This window comes from Myripristis murdjan, chromosome 7 (genome assembly GCF_902150065.1).
Source record: "Myripristis murdjan chromosome 7, fMyrMur1.1, whole genome shotgun sequence".
Classification (NCBI taxonomy): domain Eukaryota; kingdom Metazoa; phylum Chordata; class Actinopteri; order Holocentriformes; family Holocentridae; genus Myripristis; species Myripristis murdjan.
In genome coordinates this window covers 10,738,122-10,759,436 of record NC_043986.1, presented here as the reverse complement: position 1 = coordinate 10,759,436, position 21,315 = coordinate 10,738,122, and the positions used below count along the sequence as shown (strand labels likewise).

The 21,315-nt window shown below is 39.1% G+C and overlaps 1 protein-coding gene across 8 annotated transcripts in view; it reads left to right on the top strand.

Moving 5' to 3' along the window:
* LOC115362656 (homeobox protein Hox-C13a) overlaps window positions 1-21,315 on the top strand; it is a 146,010-nt gene that overhangs the window by 9,939 nt on the left and 114,756 nt on the right. For 2 of the 8 annotated variants that reach the window (XM_030056671.1, XM_030056669.1), the window contains exons 1-2: window positions 6,971-7,047; window positions 12,616-12,669. The exons of 1 other annotated variant lie outside the window; for it this stretch is intronic. Coding sequence is in view for 1 of the 7 variants with exons in the window: in XM_030056677.1 (XP_029912537.1) it covers window positions 6,902-7,047; window positions 12,616-12,669 (200 nt within the window). In the remaining 6 variants the exon portion in view is untranslated. Of the gene's footprint in view, window positions 1-6,901; window positions 7,048-12,615; window positions 12,670-21,315 lie in introns of those variants that run through there. 5 more of the 8 variants (XM_030056677.1, XM_030056675.1, XM_030056674.1 and 2 more) reach the window with 5 other exon arrangements.

Below are 21,315 nucleotides of genomic sequence, written 5' to 3'. Positions count from 1 at the left end.
TTTTCATTGTATTTGCTGTGTTACACTGCATATCGTTAAGCGTACGCGTTATTTTGCTTGCAGTTGATCATGCCGCACAAATATTTACACAACAATACAATACTGTAGGCCCACAACATGGGATCTCAGTAGCATACGTATTATGTTGTTCCTGTTTTTCTTTAGAAGGGGATTTATCAATTCAGTAATCACGTGTTTGGCTAATTCAGTTAAATAGAATTCAGTTTTGGCATGTGGTTTCAGAGATATCTCCTCGCTAATAAAGGAACCTCCAACTCTCCAAATGATGAAAGCTGCGCTACTGTACGCCAGATGGCAGTATACCATCTTGTAAACCCAATGCACTAACCAGGACTGACCTCTGATTTTTATTTATTTATTTATTTATTTATTTATTGAGCCCAAGCTGTCACACATAGGCCTACCTGCAAAACTCAACACCACCAGACCTTTGGAAACACACCCTCTTAGCCTTTTTGCCTACCACCACTAAACTGTACTTTTACCCATACACACTATTCTACATTCTCTCTTTTTGAGATAGTCTTGGCATTATCTGCTCACAGTTAGTCTGCTGTTTTAGTTGCTGGGTGTTGGGGATAGAAACAGGAAAATGAAGAAAGCTTTAAATTTGCTATTATTAAGCCTGGCACAGATTTAATATTTTCTGTGTTACATTTTGTTTTTTTTTCTTAAATACATTTTTAAAAAATATATTCTATACATTTTATACAATTTTATTTTAATAATATAAATGTTTTTGTTTAATGTTTTCATCCATTAACACAACTCATTCATATTGTCATGCAAACTGATCAATTGCAGGCTTTAATCCTGACTGAAAAATAAAAAAAGTACCCTTCAGCAGACAAGCGAGCATCACTGAAGCAGTCAGCTACTTGTGAACAGATTCTATGACTGGTAGTAAAAAGTAACATCAGAAGTAGGGATTTAATTTTATGTTCAGGTTAACAACTCTTTGCAGCAAGCTTAAAGATTATATATCAGTGTCTATTATATAGAGATATTTCTGTATTGCTTGCTTATTTAATTCTGACCTCAACTCACGCATGCTTGTTGTGTCAACCCAGCCACACAAAGTAGTTTACTCCTCCTCAATTAGTCCGGTTTGGCTAATTTAGTCTGTTGAAGACACTATAAGGACGCTTCAGCTAATTTTATGCCGACAGACAGTCGATGTTGAGACCCTATAAATTGTGTTTAAGTGGATTAACAGTGTGCTGAGCCTGTGTGAGCAGTGTGGTGCTGGAGTAGTGGCTCTCTATACAGTTGCCTAATTAAATAGCCTGAGCTACAGTGAGTGGCTTTTTCAGTAGCAGCCTACCATTGTTTACATTTGTAATTTAGACCAGTGTTAGGAGCACTGTGAATCAGCGGTGCTGCAGTCATTTTAGAAATGCGCTGGGCGTGTGTGTGTGTGTGTGTGTGTGTGTGTTTCTGTGTGTGTGTGTGTGTGTTTCTGTGTGTGTGTGTGTGTGTGTGTGTTTCTGTGTCTTTGTCTGTGTGTGTCTGAATATCTGTTTGTCCAGTGGTACATAGACCAGAGATGCAGCACTGGGAATAGGGGAAATGGCTACGTGCCAAAAGTCCACTCTAAGTTACCCAACTTGAGCACACACAGAACCTTCATGGTCACATTTTCAGCAAGAAAACGTATCTATTAATGTTAGGTCTCCAAAAAAAGTAAGAAAGTAAGGCTGCTTATAAATTGCTTATCATGGATTCCAATATGTTTGTGCCCAGCACAGATCGGTGGTCTTTTAATCCATGCTAGAGAGAACAGCACTCCCTTTCAAAAACACTCCCTTTTCAGCTGCACACTGCTCAGTGACTGTATTGAGCTAAGGCTAACGCTAGTTAACACCAATTTTTTACTGCAGCTGACTGTGTAATGTTGAGTGCTGTGAGTTTTTGGCTGGCAGTCATGCAAAAATCTCCCAAGTAGAGACAAAATTAGTTGGCATCTATTCTATGGATATAAAACCCATTTCAGTTCTACATAGAGTAGATTGAAAACTACCTTTTTTATCAGGACTTAGGTCAACCATTGCACAAAAAAGTACGCTCTTCGTGCTAATAAAATAGGTCTAATTGTTAAAGACTTCTCTACAGTTGTACCATTGACTACCATCTCTTCAAACATTTGACTTTCTCTTTTTTGCGAGTTTGTGTGTTTTTTGGTCTTTAAGAATACTTTCAGGAGACAATAGCAGACCTCAAGTAGCCATGACTTCGAAGCAACTGTTGTGAAGTGAGTAGATGGCTGAGCAGCTGGAATGGGAGGCTTGCCTATCCCAAAAGAGACAAGACTGCGAGACTAGTGGATTGTCCATGAAAGTGCTTGATCATGACCTTGGAGTCTGCTGTCATAGGCCCTGTGTCTGTTATTGTCCTCCCACACACACACACACACACACACACACACACACACACACACACACACACACACACACACACACACACACAGGAGCACTCTGTGACCATATTTTTCATTTCTTGGATAATTGTCATTTGGGCTAATACTGAACCTTTGATCATTACCCAAAAATGAATGAATGAATGAATGAATGAATGAAGCGCTTTCATGTACTGTTTACTTGCTATTTATTTTGTAGGATTGTTCCACAGAAAATTTGTCTCTGTCGTGCGCTGATTTCTTTCTACAAGACTTGGAATTCTGCTCAATATAAGAAAATGGTATCACCCCTGTGTGCTACTGCAGTTTTATTACCTGAGGTGGTCTGCCTGAATATAGCTTACCACATGTCTCATTCAAGGGGAATGGCAGGTATGTGTCAGTAGTCATAAATTGCAACTTGCCTTCAGCTCTCATCATTTGCAAAAGAAGCCTAAAATTGGATTAGAAGCTTCTGTTGTATTTTCGCAAGGAATCTATTACTGTAGTCAACATTCAGCACCCTTTTTTTTAAACCTGAAAGAATCATGTATTTTTTATGTCTTTAAACAATTTCTGTTTTCATTTGACTAAACAGACATAATGTGTCTTGTCTGTGGACAAGGCCATTACAAATCTGTATTTTATTTTTACTTTCAAAGACATTGCATTATTTACAAATGAAGCAATGTGAGCAAATGTGAGTTAAATAGTGCCAATCAGTATGGGGTGAATGATGTAACCAGTAAGGGCTCTGTGATCATTCAGCAGAGCAAAGGCATTAGAAGGATAGAAAACAAAGAAAGAGAGTGAGTGAGAGCTGAGAGCCTGGAAGGAGGGCAGAGTGTTGGGAGGGCGGAGATAGAGAAATGGGGGGACGGTGGTATTTAGTATGCACGGCCAAGCTGCCCCATCTGCTTAGCGCAGCAGTCCCTGTCGTATAACTGTCTACAGGCTGTGGGCCACATAAAGAATGTCTCAGATTTGATGTAATTCCGCAAAATTAATGACAGCTTTACTCGGTATGGGCCGTGAGGGAATGATTAGTGTTTGATCGTCCATCTGATCAGCTCCCTTGCCTGGCTGCAGGAGAGATGCTCCACTATATAACGGCATGCTGCCTATGGCAAGCACACATGCACACGCAGATACACCTATCCCAAAACCTTCCCTGGGCCCCCATGCTCCAGTTCTGGGTTGAGTTCTGCTTCCGCTCTCCCTTAACACAGTGAACTAATGTCTTGTTAAACTATCTGTGTGTGCTGTGACACCTCACATCCAAATGAACAGCCACTGATAGGCTGGATGCAGGTCCCACTGGCAGTGTGATTGTGTGCTGGGCAGTTTTTATATCACTCAAAACAGGCTGTGCAGTATTTCAAAGGAAAGTGGACCAACCGGCATCCAATTTAGAGAACCCTGAGGTCGCACTGTGACCTTTTACAAGATATGCTTTATTGCGGTTGTGATTGGAATTGGGTATTAGTTTTTAAAAGAGATGGGGAATGGATTGGGAATTTGAGAGAAGAAATTGATCCACTAGATGGATTACAGGAGTTGGGCAAGTGGAATTCCTCTCCTCCTTTTAATCCAGCCCCACCCCAGACGCCCAACCCCCACCTCTTTCCTCCTCCTGGGCTGCTGCGTTTACAAGCGAAGGGAGCATTCTGTTTTACAAGTGTGCCTGGTGCGTCTCGGTGTGCTAGCAACATTAAAATTGAACCCGTCTTATCTGTGCAAAGCGTGAGGCTTTACATCAGAGGCTGTCGTGCTGCTGCCATGAGGCTCCTGTGGGCTTTTATGTAATGTGGTGCAGTCAAAAACCCAGCGGACAATTAAAGTGAGCTGATAGATAAACAAGTGATTGAAGACAGGGATGTTAGTTGGAGGAATGTTAGGTAGAGTTGGGGGGAGGGTGACAGCACTGTTGATGAATTTACCATTGTTAACAAGGCCAAAGCCAACACCAAGTATTTCCCACTGAACCCAAGCGTTTCTGCATCATCTTGTATAAATAAACTGATCTGTGTGGAAATGTAGTTTTGAAAGTCATACCTATTTTGTGCTGAATTGCATATGGCAAAGCTAATTTCCCATCTGACCATTAGTACTCTGGTCCAGTACCAAGCACAGGGAGCCTCATTCAGCAAAGGCTTGGGGAGGGTTGTATTGCTGCCAACACAGATTGTTGGACAGATTGGCAATCCCTCACTGTGTATGGATGCAGTGTTGTTTTTTCCCCCGAAATTGTAGGCCATTATAACAAATTACTTGCAAAAACACCATTAAAGTAAACAAAAAAGCCTCTTGCATCTGTTTTGATGCTAGGCCTGTTCCAGTTCAGTTCCATCTCAGTTCATTATCTTCCCTCGGTTTTTCCTTTTTCCTCAATATTTTTCCATTTTTGCATGCCCTTCCATAACACTGTCTTTCCATATTACTTGAATGTGTCCCCCCACACCGACCCCACCCCCCCTCCCAATCGGCATCCTCTGATCTCCTTTCATTTTGCTCTCTTTCTTGGCCCACTCCTCCACCCCCACTGCTTTCTTTTTCTCCTCCTCATTTTATATTTTTGGCTGAGCTGAGGACCTTTCTTAGCGTGGTGACCTTTCTGGTTTTAAATTAAGCCCCACTGCGGCATGTCTCTCTTCATAGACCGCCAGTTACGAGCCTTCAGAGAACCGCAAAAAAATAACGATTCTGATGAAATGGCCCCTTTAAAAAGCTCTTCCAAATTCCTTTTACATTTTTCTTCCCCTCTTCCCCCCTTCTGGTTGCATTAATATTCACGCTAATGAGGAACATCCTAAAGAGCAGGCCATGGAAAATGTGAGAGACATGCACGTCTACCTACACGCACATCATACACACACTGTTGCTCACTGCTAATGGGTTCTAATCAAATGCCATGTATGTTTGAAATGATTTATGAAAACTGGGCAGCCAATGCTTGCAATGTGATTGCTTAATCAGAAAGAGACCATTTTTCAATGGATAACCTAGTTTGTGGCCTTTTAGAAAAGACCATGTTTCACATTATATGATTAATATACTGCTATTAAATTGTATTTAGATGATGAAGAGCTTTATGCAACACTGAATTCATGTTGTTACTTGATAGTTCTCAATTTTTTTCCCACGCATATCCAGAGTTTCCCTGTTTGATGTTAACAGGCGGGTACTGTGTTAGGAAATGAGGTGATGATAAACCTCAGTGCCACACAGTTATGCCTCCCAGGTGCTGAGTAGGGGTGTAATGGCCTTGTTACTGTATCATCGTCCTCTTGTCTGCTGTGTGTAATCCTGCACAACAGGCAAGAGATTTTGGAAAATGGAAATGAGGAATCTCACTTAGTTAACCAAGCAGTGCTACAGAAGTACCTGCAATTTAATTGGAACAACATAAGCTGTGTCCACTCTCCAAAGCCACAATCAAGCCATACTTGCTCGTTGCAAGCCTATAAAACTCACACAGAGAAAGCAACAGCAATTACAGGGAATAATCAGAGCAATTAAGTTCCCCAGTGAGGGCTGAGCTCAAGGCTGTTCTCGGGCCTCATGGGAAAAGGCTTCCACTACAAGTGCTGGAGTCCCATCATTGCCAGTGGAAAAGCCAATTGCACAGCATGTACTCAGTTACCACTACTTCAGCCCACTGACAGAACAGCAACGTACAATTATCTATGAACACAAAAATTATGCTCTTGTTGCTTATATGTGTATATGTGCTTTTCTTAAATGTACATCATCTTGGATACTCACACTACATTTTGGTGGTGTCCAAACGTAGTGCCTGTAAACACATTTCTACCTCAATAATATCAGTGCATCCTTATACTCAAACACAGATGTCTCTGTTTATTCACTGTTATGCAGTCATGAACTTGGATGCTGTTATGCCCACATACCATTAAAGGATTTTTCAGTTCTGGAAGAGGTTAGCCCTACTGGGTTTACTGCATTAGGAAGATGGCTGCATTTAAGCACATTAGAGCCACACATTTTCCATTTCCATATTTCACCTCATAAAATTCCCACCGTCACCCTCAGACGCAGACACAAGACCAGGAAAAAAAGTAAGTGTGGAAAATTCAGAGCAACCTTTGCCTTGATGCGGAAATATGCAGACAACATCAAACCTTCTGGTATTCTTTACTCAGGGAATAGGTCCTCTCCACTAAGGATGATCATACTATAGCCTTGAATATTAATTTCCTGCTGTATGGGCTGTAGGCTATCTAACAATAAGCAGAGTTGATTTCTAGAGCCCCTCTCCAAGGGAGCCCCCTGTAGCCTTGGTAGCCCTAATGAATTATGGGCCAGCCCAGTTAAAACATGTGTGGTATTACCCCATTGCAGGGTGTGTCCTCCTGGGTGTCTATGAATCATTGATCTCATCAGACTGGTTCTCTCTCTCCTTCCTCCCCTCCACTTTCCTCTCTCTTTTTCCCCTCCCCTCCCCCATTGCCTGTCACACTCCAGTCCCCCGGGGCGTCTGTCTGGGATCTGCCAGGCTCATCAGTGGAACAGAGGAGGAGAGGAGAGGGCTAACTGGGAGCCCATACAGGCTGTAAATCTGACCAGAGAGGGAGGGGAACCTGCAGTGTCCACACTTCCACTGCAGCCCAGTAAGTCCAGCAGGCCCACAGTACATTGAGAACCTCCTTTTCTCTCTCTTTTTAATGCCCACCCTCACATGCACCAACATGTGCAGACCCATGCACTCATACATATGCGTGCACACACCCAGAGACATTGTGTACTTATGCATTCAGGTGTTCACCGTCATCACAGAGCTCACCTAACTTACTGTAATTAGCTAAGCTTGTCTTAACATGAGAGCTATAATGAACTCACATGCATCTCAACAGGCAGATCTTTACCATTCTTGCACATAAGCATCCAGCATGCATATACATGCTGACAGCGAATGGGCCCTTTTATGACAGAAAACAGATGAATGTATTTTAGAGCATCTAACGTAGGATGTGTAAAGAGCTTTAATTTTATTGTATTTTGCCTTCAATAAAAAGAAATTTGCCTATTTATTTTGTCTCAGAATGAGACGCAATAAAAAAAATGCATTGATAGGTCTGTATCTGGTAGGATGAGGAACTGCATAAATGTTGTATGTATAGAAAAGGCAACCATTTTTGTATTCTTTAAGTGTTTTATTAATTCCTAGAGAGAGAGTGCTAACAGTTGTCGCTAAGGGGGTGATGAGAGTTAGGTAGTATGTGCTATCTAAGAAGTGAGAGAAGTATAATGCGATCCATGGTGCTATGCAGTGGTAATTCTAGCCTCAGAACAGCTATAAACTCCTGGAAGCCGAGCACTGTTCTGGACTGCAATGCAGTGAGGTGGGCCCTTCTCCCTCATACATACATTTAGCTGGGTGTGATACCATTCCATACACATAGACACACACCCTCCCTCTCCTTATCTGAGAAATAAGCATTTTTACAGAGTTTGAGCTGTAAAAGGCGAGGAGCAGATAGCCCATAAATCTAGCCATAAAAACGTTAAGTTGTCAGAGGTGCCATCAGCTATCAATCGTGTGCGGCAAGCTGATGAAGGGGAAATAGGTGATAAAAAACAGCATTTTAGGGAAATTATGTCCAGTCTTCCATTTGTGAAGTGCTGCAGTCGCATCACGGCAGAATCTTAATCACTAGCTGGTGTGGCTAGGGACTGTTCCTTGGTGTGACAGTGAGGAGGAGCACACCCTGGTGGGAGGGTGGGATATGGAGGAGGAGAAGAGAGAGGTAAGGGATAGGGGGAGCAGCGTTGTAGAAAATTATACAACTAGCATAAATCACTTCTACACTACCGTTTTTCTCTCTCTCCCTCAATTTCTCACATCCCCCATCTCCCTCTTGCAGTCTCTCCTTCTTTCTCTGGTCCTCACTCTCCTTCATGGCCCTGCATCTCCCTCTCCTCATTTGCACTCCCACTGCTCCTCACCCTGACAGTCCCTCTGGCTTTCTGCCTTTTATTCTTCTTTCAGTTTCTTGCTATGTGCTTTATTTGAAGCACTGCTGGTCACCCTCTCTCAGCCCTTTCTCCATCCGTCTCAGCTTCATTTCCACTGTGGTTTGTTTACATGCTTTCTTTATTGATCTGCTTTTTGTTGCCTACCAGGGATTTATCCCCTGTCCAAGGGACTGTATTACTGAACCTTGAGATTGACTTGTCTCTCTGAGATGGTCCAGATATAGTCTGTTCTTGAAATAAAAGAAAATACCATCTGGCTGCAGCTTATTTCACACTTTATCAGACTGCCCTGTGACAGCATTCTTTGCTGCTTCTTTATTGTGGTGTTTTCTCTCCACAAATGGAAAAACAACCAGTGATGTTTTTATATCCAGAGCCATTTTATTATATGCTAGTTCTTTAGACATGACTGGCATGCTGAAACTGCAGTGAGAAAAATTAAATTATTGCTTATAGTGTAGCATTTTTTTCATGCCAGCTTTTTACAGAATACAATGTTTGTCTTATTTCTGACAATGAAAGGTTCTGTGACCTCAGTAATACGGAGAAATGATATAAGGACATTATGTGAGGGTTCCCATTGCCCATTGAATTGATAAATGCCTTCATTGTCTGATCTGTGACTCCCCTTTTAATCTAAGGTCATTTGTTAATTAATTTGAATAGCCTTACACGCTCTGGTTCGGCTCCAGTGGTCTTGGTTGAGTGATGTCATTCTGCGCTGAGCTGACTTTAAGCACTGCGAAATGGATGCAGTGATGCATGTTCATCTGCAGTAGCACCCCGAGTGTATTCTGCCCTAAGTCAATCTGTCATGTGAAGGTGTTACTGACAAAGCAATGCCTTCCTCTGCACACAAAGCACTCCTCAAGGAGAATAAAAGTGGTATTGGTGTGTTCCTCAAATTAAAATGTGGAAAAGGACTGAAAAAACTATTGAATCTGGGGTAATCTGTGTATCTGTCGCTGATTAATTTGTGGAGTTATGTTGATCATGCAGAACTACCACAACAGTTGCTGCATTCAACAAAGTTTCCTGTCATTTATCAAGTGATTCTTTGAGGTCTTGCTGGTTTATACTCAGAAATTTAAGATGTTCCCTGGCAGCAGTTAGAGTTATCCTAGCCTTTAGTCAGCCTGTGTCAGGGGCTGTGCTGCCACCTTTAGTAAGACTGAGGTACTGTAATGCAGTATCCATTCCTGGAGCATCTGGTTTGGTGAGCTACTCTGCAGTTCAGTCACACAGCATGTATTTGTGACAGAGGCAAGTTTAACAACATAGCTAGGCATACTGCATTACAGCTAGTGTATTCATAAACATGCCAGCGTAGGTAAAGTGTACCAACGCATAAATACAATGTCCACATATGCTTAGAATTTTCTTAGCCATCATCTTAGTGTGATTATTATTAAATACCAAGGCATTAACCTTGTTGAGGAGTTTTGTTGGCTCATGCATTATTGAGGTTGTCTTTGTCTCATCAAGAAATATTTGCTTTGGCTTTATTATGTTTGCACTCTTTTACCTACTTTTGTGTTTGAATTTTTAAAAAAAATAATGTTTTTTCTTTTTCATGGAAATCCCATTCATCTGCATTGCTGCTGTAAGACTGCAGTAATGACCATGTTGTCATATGGCAATACAGTGATTCCTGATTCATAGATTAAAAATGTGTTTTTTTTTTCTTCTGTGTTCTTTACAACTTCTCGCCAGGCTTTCTGCCTGGTTTACAGGCAGTGACAGTAAATAAGCCTAAAAATGCTTGATATTAAACAAAAGACACTGATTTAGCTTTCAAACACATATCAGTTAATGTACCAACAAGACTGCCAATAAATCTGAGTTAGAAGAAAAAGGCTTTGATCTCAGCATCTGTGGTGGGCTTCTGTAGTGTGACTTTAATTTTTAATTTTAGAAACCACGCAATTTGTCACAAGACTTGTCTTAATTTCATTTGCCTATATAAGCCTGTGATGTGAAGATTTTTATGCTGCCAAGACCAGGGATATTCCACAAAGCACGATAACTAAGTTAGCCAGATAACACCGAAATGTGTTACAAGATATCTGAAATTTTGGTTATTACTAGCAATAATCAATATGAATGACTAAGTCATATTCCTAGACCCAACCTTAAAGTTTTGTTTTACAGATGCAAATTACAATCACCAGCATGTTGCATTTTTTTCCCAAATTATCTGGTTGAATTTCTAGTTCTGTTTTGTATAATACTCCCCAGGCCTTCACTTTGTTGAGCAACCATTTTTTGTGCATAGCCGTATATGCCAGTCGAGATCCTTTGTTTTAGAGACTCACACTTTTGACCAATATGGTAAAGATTTCAGAGCAAATCTAAATCAGTAAAACATACAGGTGCTATCCTCCCTTGTATCCTCTTGTATCCTAATGCATCTTCATGTATTGGGAGATTGCAATGTGTGTTACTGAGTTCAACACCAAATTGTTGCACAATACGGCAAATAAATGTGAGATTTTATCTGACAAGCATGTAGACATAGAGCCATTATCTTTGGATATTCTGTTGTAGGGAGTGGTTTTCCATTCCTAAGAAAATTAGGTGCAGTGGCAGCAGGTTCTGCCAGGGGGCAGTCAAACACACATGAAAACCTTGCAGAGCCAGAAACAGTCCTGCCTCTGCAGATCTCCATTTTTCCCCATGTTGCAATATTTCTATGCCCTGTTCTCCTTCAGAAAATAGCTATATGCAAATTAAGAAAATCCCAGTGATGTTAATGGAATACATGTTTAGACAAATACCAAAGTGTGTATGAATCATTTTGAGCCATGGACAATGTCTATGAAGCTCTGTTGTAATTATGACCACTCACTGGTTTATATCCCCTATTAATGTTCTCTTCATTAGCATTAAATCATGTCAGTCATTTTCCATTTAGAGGTCAGCAGGGGCAAATTGCATGATGGAGTGAATGATCTAATCTGTAGAACGATATCTTTAAAAGAATATCGTGCATGTGGAGAGCAAGATAAGCTAATGTTAAAGTATTCAAAAAGTTTAAACAGCGTGCATAAAAAGAACATTTATTCACTCTCCAAAGTAAGCTTGCAAGTTACAGTTCAATGAATTCGAAATGTGGAGTTGTAATTTTGTACCCATAAAACTGTTGAAAGAATTTCATTCATTTCACTACTCAGCCCATTTATGAGCAATAAGAAATAGATACATTAATGTAATTGTACATCAGAATAATGGCACTGCACAGGAACATTTTTGAATGTTCACCTAATGGGTTTGGTTTTGTCTTTGTTCTGTGAAACCAAAGAAAGAAAGTAACATCTTATAATAAATGGAAGAGGTTGCCATTTTGCACAATTATTTATTGTTATTGTAATGCTTCTTCATGTGTTTATAACAGAAGATAATAAAATTAAATAATGCTGATTGTTTTTATTTGCAAGTCATTTGTTTCCTCTTTCTCAGCACTTGGACTGTCAGTGTGATTGAAGGTTTGCTGCCTCTGCTCAGCGGGTGTTTACTGAAAAGTATGTTGATTGCAAATATATGGCTGCATAGTGTGCAGTCTCGGACTATTTGTTATTTTGCTATAAAACTGATTACATCCTAGGTTTAAACTTGTTTTTTTTTTAAGTCCAATGTCACTTCTGTTTCCTCAGCCCTCCATAGAAGAAAAGTCATAAACTTTTTTTTTTTTTTTTTTTCAAGCATCTGTGTTAAAAAGAACACCTGTAACTCGACACACAGACCTCTCCACTGAAATGCCAGGGGCAAGTTTATGACTCATGGGAATGGGGACACATGGCTAAATAGATAGTTTGTGTACAACCCTATCTTCCAGTCAAGCATTCTCTCAGTTTCAAACAAAAAGCGCATTTGGACAACATCTGAATGGAGGCCATTTTGGTTGGGCCTTGTGTTTGCACAGTCCTGGGATTGTGCAGGCACTAGTGGGGGAAGGGTGGGCTGCTGCTACCCTGAAGACTCCTGTTAATGTTTTAGTCATTCTGGAGCGGCTGGGCTGGGAGACAGATTCAGTCAAAAAGCATTTGAGTACCCTCAGGTCCTCGGAGTGATTTACTGCTTATTTGGACATCTGCAAAGAGCTTTTGCACCTTGAACATTCTCTCTGTCTCTCTGTCTCTGTCTCTCTCTCTCTCTCTCTCTCTCTCTCTCTCTCTTTCTCTCTCTGTCTCTCTCTCTTGCAGCAGTAAACCCTTGGGAACGTTCTGCCAGACTGAGTCACCTTGAAGGTATCCAAGGTAGAGTCACTTCCTGTCACCTTCTCCCTCAACAATTCCCCCTCCCTTCCAACCCTCCGTCTTACCTCATCTTTCTATCACCTTCAAACCTTCTGCTTGGGCCTCAACCACACCCCTCTCATCTTGGCCATCAGATTTAATGTGCTGCTCCTACTCCTGTGTCTCTTAGCCCACCTCTTGCTTACCAGCTGGACACATCAATCCATGTGACAGGTGCTTGTCAGTCTGCTCCCTATTTGGCAGCAGCTGAAAAAGGAAACACAAAGTCTTAGACAGCACATCTCTGCCGGGGCAAGACAAAATCTGTCAGTATGTATGTATCTTTATAGGATATTATCCTCTCTTACAAGACAAGTATAGGTAACTGATAAGCACTGATAAATGAATTACTTTACCTTGACAAGTTTTGTTAGCTGTTTTGTTGCCTTTGGCGGCCACCCTGACCTGAGTGAAGAGCAGAGCCGTCAGTGGTCATCAATAACAGGTCTGTGTGGTGTGGGTGGTTCAGGCTGTGTGGCATGTGTTTTAGAAGTGATGGCCAGAGGCCCTCTGTCTCTACAGCTCTGAAAATATGGTGTCATTAGCATCTGTGTCTCCATAACTGGGACTGTTGCTGAAGAGGCCCAAACATATCTGGTATGCAGCATTTAGGAGGCACGCAGACAGGATAATTGGTGGGCAGAATCTGTCCGCAGCTCCAGACTTTCAAGTGCTCATTGCCTTTGAGCGTTTTACACCCCAAGTGGCTGAATAGCCCAGGGGAAACAAGGTCTGCATTGATTTATTGCTCACCCTCAAGTCCTTTGTTTCTAAAGACCAAGGACAACTCAATCAACCACCAAAGAAAAATTCTAAAAATTCTTTTTTTTAATTTATTTGATGCTCAGCTGGCCTGATGTTGCACATAAGAAGTAGAGTGCAGTACAAATCAAGGTGCAAAATAAAAGCAATGTGCTAATCCTGTATCATTGACCAATGTACTGTCTTAAAATGTTTCTTACACGAATCGTTGCTTTTTGCAATAACCAGAGCAATCCTCTGTCAGTGCCAGTGGTTAACCACAAGTACAAAGTGTTCTCACTCTGGTGAAGTTAGATTTAGAAAGCTGTCATTGCAGGGTAAATCTGAAACAATATTTTTGTATCAGATCCTTTATGTTGGTTTGTTACTGATTTGTTACTGCATCTTTCCTAGCAATGCTAACCTGTTTAATTACAGCTTGATTACAGTGCAGTAGTAATGCACTGCTGTAAATGCTCATTAATCTTTAAGTTACTTAATTCCTGTATACACATCCAAGGGTATTTTGTAAGTATTAAAAAAAAAAAAAAAAATAGCACCAGAAGATCACATGTAGCAAATACAGGCTCTAGTGTCTCCCTCCCTCTCCGTCTCCCTCTTTCTTACCCTCCATTTTAGTTAAAGCACACAAAAAAGAGTTCATAATTAGTTTCATGTGGAGCTCAACTAGCGCACTCATTTATTTGCGTGTTGGCTAAGACATATTTACAGTCAGATGTTATGTCTTGCCATAAACATATTTATTGTTATATATACGCTGGTGGGAATGGTACAGTGATTGACATCACCATGAGGAGAAAGGTAGAGGGGCTGTAACATTGTGAGGTTTTATCCTAGTAAGTGTGATTTTATATTTACACACAAAATTGTACATAAAATGTCAACAAAATATAATCGAAAGCCTATTTTTGCTGTCAATTTTTTCCCTGATGAGATCTAACATTATTTATTTGTTTATTTATTTAATATAAATGATATGATCTCTATATCTTGGAAATAATTTCAGTGACAGTGCTGTAAGAGTTTTACTATATTCTTAGATCGTAGGATCAGTACTCCCCTCTGAATATTAAATTTGGATAAATTGTAATTTGTCTAAGAGAGCTGAAATTAACTGTTTTTTTTTCACATCAACAGATGACAACATATTTTTTCAAGTAATATTCCATGCACATAGCTGATACAGATTAACCATTTTTTGATGTGTGATAGCAAGCAAGACACTTATATTTGTTAATCCCTGTCATTGTGACATAGTTAACCCACATCTGTGCTTTTGTGGACTACAGAGACGCTCTACACTTTGGTTATACATTTTGATGGTGAAAATATTAAGTGAAAAAAGTCAATTAAACCAGATTGTCCATGCACTAGCTTACTCAAACTTGGAAACTTGGATCATATCAGGATTTAACTAAAGTCAGAGGAGGAACATCTATCCATTTTAACAAACAATCTCTAGCCCTCTAAGGTATGGGTTGAAGTATGCTAAACCTCAGCCAGCCATTTCTTGCCAGCACTATAAATGCCCAGATGTCAGTACAAGCAAAACCTGACATGAGGAAAAATGATTAAGGCAAGCAGAATCTCCAATGACATGCACAAAACACCAACAACCACTGAGAGATGAAAATATCCTTTAGGTTATCTTGACAATTAGATTTCTCAAAACTCACACTAACTATTCAAAGTCATACCTAACTATTCAAACCATTCGTGCATTCGTGTGCTTAGAATGCTTTTCTCAGCCCATGTAAGTCAATGATTCTTTTACAATGTACTTTGAGTTTTTAGAGAAAGATGTATACAACTGTTAAACATATAAGAGTTCCAAATATAACTCACAATGTGCCAGTCAATCTTTGGCAAGGCATAAATAGTGACAAAGGCTTTCTGGCTATTTAATTAGAGGCTACCTAATGGCTTCCATGTTGCCTGAAATGGTTGGTAGTGGTGGTGGAGACATGGAGAGTTGGAAAGAAGGAGGAAAGAGGAGTGACATCAGCGTGCGTAACTGAAAACATATGAAGGCTAATTAAGTAGGATCATGCTGTAATGGAAAGTGAGGTCGAACTCCTTCACAGGTGTCAAAAGAAGACAGGGAAACAATTCCCAGTAATTAATGTGGAAAGAGGTTGGAAGGGGCGCAAAAGGTCTTGGTGGAGTTATTTTTGCAGAACCATATTTCTCCCATTTGGTCAGAACTGGACCAGAAAAGATGCATCCTTTTGTGTTATGTAGTTCAGACTCCACCCACATACCCAAATAAGTCCACAATATAACACCATACACCACCTTTTTCTGCTACAAAGTAAAGGGTTTTGTGGTGAGATTAAAAATAATACTTTTTCCTTTTGCAAGGGCTTTATGACAATGGTATATACATATACATGTGTAATCATTCAGAGGGACTTATTAAGGCTCCAGACATGGGTGTGTGCTCATGCAGACATGGAAAATCCACTGAAGTCAAGGGAAAATTGCCTAGATCAAGATTAAAGCCTTTGCATTAAATAACTATTACTGTTTAACTTTGTACAGTACAGCAGTGTCAATCAAGACTGATCCACCTTAGAACATGATACAGATTTACAGCATTTGTACTAGACTGTTTAAAGGCCCAATGGTGAATCCAAATCTAAATAAAAGAACAACCCCCACCGATAGTTAAAACAAGCGATTGGAGTAAATTTCAGTACTAAATTTATTGGCAGGGCTCTTTATACAAAAACTGACAATAAGTGACTGTTAAACAAGATTTTTAAAAAATAGTTTATTGATTGTAAAAAATCTAGTAAAGAAGACCTTTATTTTGAATTACGATGTGATGAAAAAAATGTGAAATGCTATGAGTCATGAAATTTCTATAAATACTCACAATATAGTAAAAAAAAATGGTAGCCTTAGAAATGTAATAGTTTTGGTTACACCTAATTTGAAAGGAGCAGACATACTGGAACACATGCAGTACTTCATGTAAGTGTGTGTCAGTCACACATTGTTCCACTGAGAAAGTTTTTCAGGTTAAAGTTTTTTTGTTATGCAGTAAAACTTAAGACATCCATCTCCCAAGCAAACATTTGACTATGCGGTACTTGTGCAATAGACTATGTGCTTAAAGATGACAACATACATCAACATCTATTGAATTCATTACCTGCCCTAAAGTGCCAAGTATCCAAATGGCAGTGTGTGCTCAAAAATGTTAGAAGTTTGTTAATTCTAGTTGTAAGTTTAACGTGTGCTGATCCGTTCTCTTCAATTATAGAAATAGGCTGAAAATTTGGTTAGATAAAGCATTTGAAACCAAACAGAGCTTTATTAACAAATAAAACACATAAAAAACAACAGCAACACATTTTGATATTCTGTTTTCAAACCCTAACCTAAGCCAAGCCTAAGCTTTACCTGTTGCTAGCCATCAACTAACATCAGCAAAATTATTGTAGTCATTGGAATAGCTTACACCTTATGTATGTGTGAAGTTAAGATATATTTTTATGACATCTACTAAATATACTTTCTCCATTTAAGAGAAGAGGAATAGTCGTAAGTCTAAACTGTAGTTAAATAATACAATTTTGCCAACAGTTTGCAAAATTAGCCTTCACTACAGTTATATTTGATAGAACCAAGAAAACTAAGTACTTTAATAAATTCAGCATTGCAACTGTGTGATGGGCTGGTGACCTGTCCAGGATGTTCCCCTGAACTTCTGCCCAGTGAGCACTAGAATAGGCTTCAGCACTCTACAACCCTAATTCGGATGAGTTGCTTGGAAAATGAATGTACTGTAAATACATCACATGCTCTAATCAGTCTGTTATCATCACTGGTTGATTTCCCCATAGGAGCACAAGACAGTGTGTGGTGATGTCTTGGCTCTTGGCTGAATGGCCAACGAATATCAGGAAAAAACACTTTAACATAGTTAACCACAGCTAATAACAGCAGAGTCCTTAACATTTAGTGGCATGCTTGCTGTCAAGTACAGCTTTATAACAAAAACTGTATGTCTGTCTGCTGATTGATTGCTTTACACTGTAGCATGTCTGAGTCCTCTGACATGAAGTTACAGCAGTCTAGCTCTCATGTGTATGTGTGTGTGCATGCTTGTGCTCATCTTTCTGTGTTGGTGTGTGGTCCCGACAGCCTCACTGTGTTATGCGGGGAAACTTGTCAAATCTTGATTGTGTTCACTGGTTTCTATGTATTTTTGTCCTCCTTGGAAGGGTAGATGTAATCAGTTGAATGGCGCTGCAGTTAACTGCCCCATATGGTGATATGATGGGCTGTTGGTGTGATTTAGAGGTGGTGTCTCTGTGATAAGATTTCACAGAAGGTCTAGCTCTAAAATGCACAACTCAACACACCTCAGTGTACTGCTAGATGTGAGCAGGAGTCTGCTTCACAGTGCTCAACAACAGCAAAATACGTTGTGATCCTCGGCTTCAGCAAATGATGAATGCAATTTTTAACCGGTCATGTTATTTTATTATTTCGAGAAAACAAGACAATCTAATGTATGTAATACTACACATAAAATGAGTTTCAATTTGACTTAATAACTGATAGCTGGCCCACTGTGACTTCTTCTTCCAAGTACTGTGAATTTAAATTCTGTGAAAGGATGAAAATAAAAAAAAAAAAAGTAGCATGGCCTAAAACTTTACAAAAGCATACAGATTTTGAAAATATAGTTTTCATTTTATTAAATTGTTTTACATAGGGAGACGGGCTATTTTTGGTATGGTAAATTAAATCAAAGTATTACAGCCAAACATTCTGCCTCATTAACTCAAGGCTGTGTCACACATCTTTCTCCAAGAATCAGTAATAATGTATAGTAATGACCCACTATTGGAACTACCCCAATGTTATATGATTGCCAAATGCTGGTGAAGATGCATGCCACAGATTATCATTAATATGTGATATTCTACTTCCTGCCTTCATTTGGGACACCTATCTTTAAAATCCAAAGAATATTTATTTCATCCATGAGTAAGTGATATCTCAAAAGCAAGTGCGGAGGAAGAAATGAAATCCTCTGCCTGAAAGCTGTTCCCAGGGACCATAGAGCATTACACCGGTGATCTTCCAAGTGCTCTTTGCCTTTGAGCAATGAGTTCTTGGTTACTTGGCAAGACGTTTGTAGTTTGAGGTTTGTTTAAACGTTGAGAATGTTGGTCACTGAGCCAACCAGATACTTAACTACTGTAAAGTGCAAATTACTAGCTAGAATTAGCCTCCAGAACACCAAATTAAGGAAGCTTCAAAGCTGCTCTAGACACAATTTTTATGTAAAAATAATCTATGGCAACCAACATGCCATAGATTTACCTATCTTTTGCTATAAGACAATCAGAGACTAGCCTGTATGGTGAACGCACATGGTGTGCACTTTACTGATGTCATGTTACATGATTTCTGGGTAGATCCTTGAATTTCAAAGTTGCTTTTTGCATCCATTTGGAGCTACCAATGTACAAAATTGCCAAGTACAGCTTTAAGGATAACACAGTTTATTTTTTTATTTTTTTTTAAGTTTGTGTCAATCATGTATAGGTTGCCTTTCTATTTTACATTAATCCTTGTGCCTCTGTACAGTCAGTGAATTTGGCAATGTCACAGGTCATTTTCTGACCTTAAAAATAAGCCGTTTACTGCCATTGATTTTTTTTTTTTTTTTTTTTTGTAACTTCCACAGACTTGGAAACCACCTAAACTTGATAATCCGTGGCTGTAAACAAAAAGCCTTAAGTAGGTTTTGACAAGTTTTTTTGTTTAATTGGTTTTTCACTGTGCTCTTGAGTATTTACACATCAGTGAAAGAGAAACCTTTCATTAGACCTGAGAATATTTCCATCTTTTTGATTGGATGAGCAGTGCTTGAGGGTGCGTGTGTCATAGGGGAAAAATATGATCTAGATAAAACCCTTTCATAAATCAGTGACTTTTTGTGATTATATTTGATTTGCTTGCTAGCAGTCCTCAAAAATATGTCAACTTTCAAACTATATTGTGCCTTCATGTCTTTTTATTTATTTGTTATTCTAGGCTACAGTAAATGTAATATCTAGCTACATTTGACACCCACAAATTTGTATAAAAAGTGTAAATATTGAAACATTGAATTAAATACAGCACATATTGCTAAATCAATTGAAATCTGAACTAGACAGAGCTAAATAAGCTACAGTTCACACTTTACTTCTTCAACTGTTGTGCTAATGTGACCCAACTTTTAGACAGACTTTTAGTACATCTTGTACCTGTCAGCTGTCAGTTGTCAAAGAGTCTGAAAGACATTGACAGACCAGAGCCAAGCCTATCCAGTTACCTGTGTTTTGCAGTGAGCCGCATATATTCTGTATTTTAAACAAAGTGTCATCCAATGTCAGCAGTTACTTTTGGCATAATAGACAACCTATTTAAAGTTGAACTATGCAAAATTGCAGGGTTGATCTAAGTGAGGAAATTACCTGCTTATTCCCCATTTTTTTTTTTTCTTTCTCACAGTTCACTCGAAAGGTTCTCACTTTAATCAACCACTGGCAAATTTGCATAGAGCACATTTAAATTAAATATGAAATACATCGTAACCTTCTCCTCAGATGTGTTCAAGGTGTAGAACAGAGTGGGCTGGGACTCCATGTGCCTCACCAGCAACCTCCACCCACCCCCACCCCCCCAACAGCTTTCGTATACAGCTCCCCTGACCAATGCACAGCAAGCACCAGCATCCAAACTGATTTTAACCACATTGTCATGACTTTCACAAACATTTAATACACACATTTTATTCATTCTGACCTTATTTTTCAACATTTCTGTGATTGTCACAGAGGTCACCAGTGCCAGTTCTCCTCTGTGTTTTCCTAAACCACAATGTTAGTTGGGTCAGTGTTACTGGAATGTTTCAGACCAACAAAACACTTTCACAGAACAGATCACTGAATTGGAATGATTTGCTGAATATTTTCCATAGTCTTTCATGTGTCTTTTAAGACGTTGTAGATATTTTAGCCATAGTCTTGAGTGTTTTAGCCTTTTTGCATTTTTACATGTTCAAGATATTTCCCTCATAGATTTACACAACTTCTCAAGTGACTTTGAACACACACACACACACACACACACACACACACACTCACCTATCTATCTATCTATCTATCTATCTATCTATCTATCTATTTATTTATAGATATAGATAGATATATCGATATTGTGTGTGTGTATCATATCTGTATCATATATCTATATATAGATCTATATCTATCTATCTGTCTATCTGTCTATCTAGATATAGATATACATATATAGATATATGTATATATAAATAGATATATAGATATACATATATATATATATAGAGAGAGAGAGATGATAGATGGGTAGATAGATTTATATATATATATCTTACTGTGCAAGTAACGTATAGTCTTAACTTTCTGTACCTATTAGAGTGAATTAAAGACAGAAATATCCTTTGAGAATTTGCTTTGTAGCTCCAGAATTTGAAAGTTGTTTTTAGCTAGACTGAAGCTCAGCAGAGTATCTTAAAGTAGACGAAAATCGTCTAATGGTACTGAGTGATCAAACGTTTGAAACAGTCATAACTGTTTTGTCCTAAAATATTTCTAAATGATCATGACGAAGATGAAGATAATAACTGTTATTACATAATTATTCTTAAGCACAGTATAACATAAGATCAAACTTGAATAAAACACATGAAGAAATTGGGTCATAGAAACTGCAAATCATAAAAGGATACGGCAAAGAAAAATAAAATAGAAATAAAAACGATAATCTAAATAACAAAGGATCAAATAAGAGACA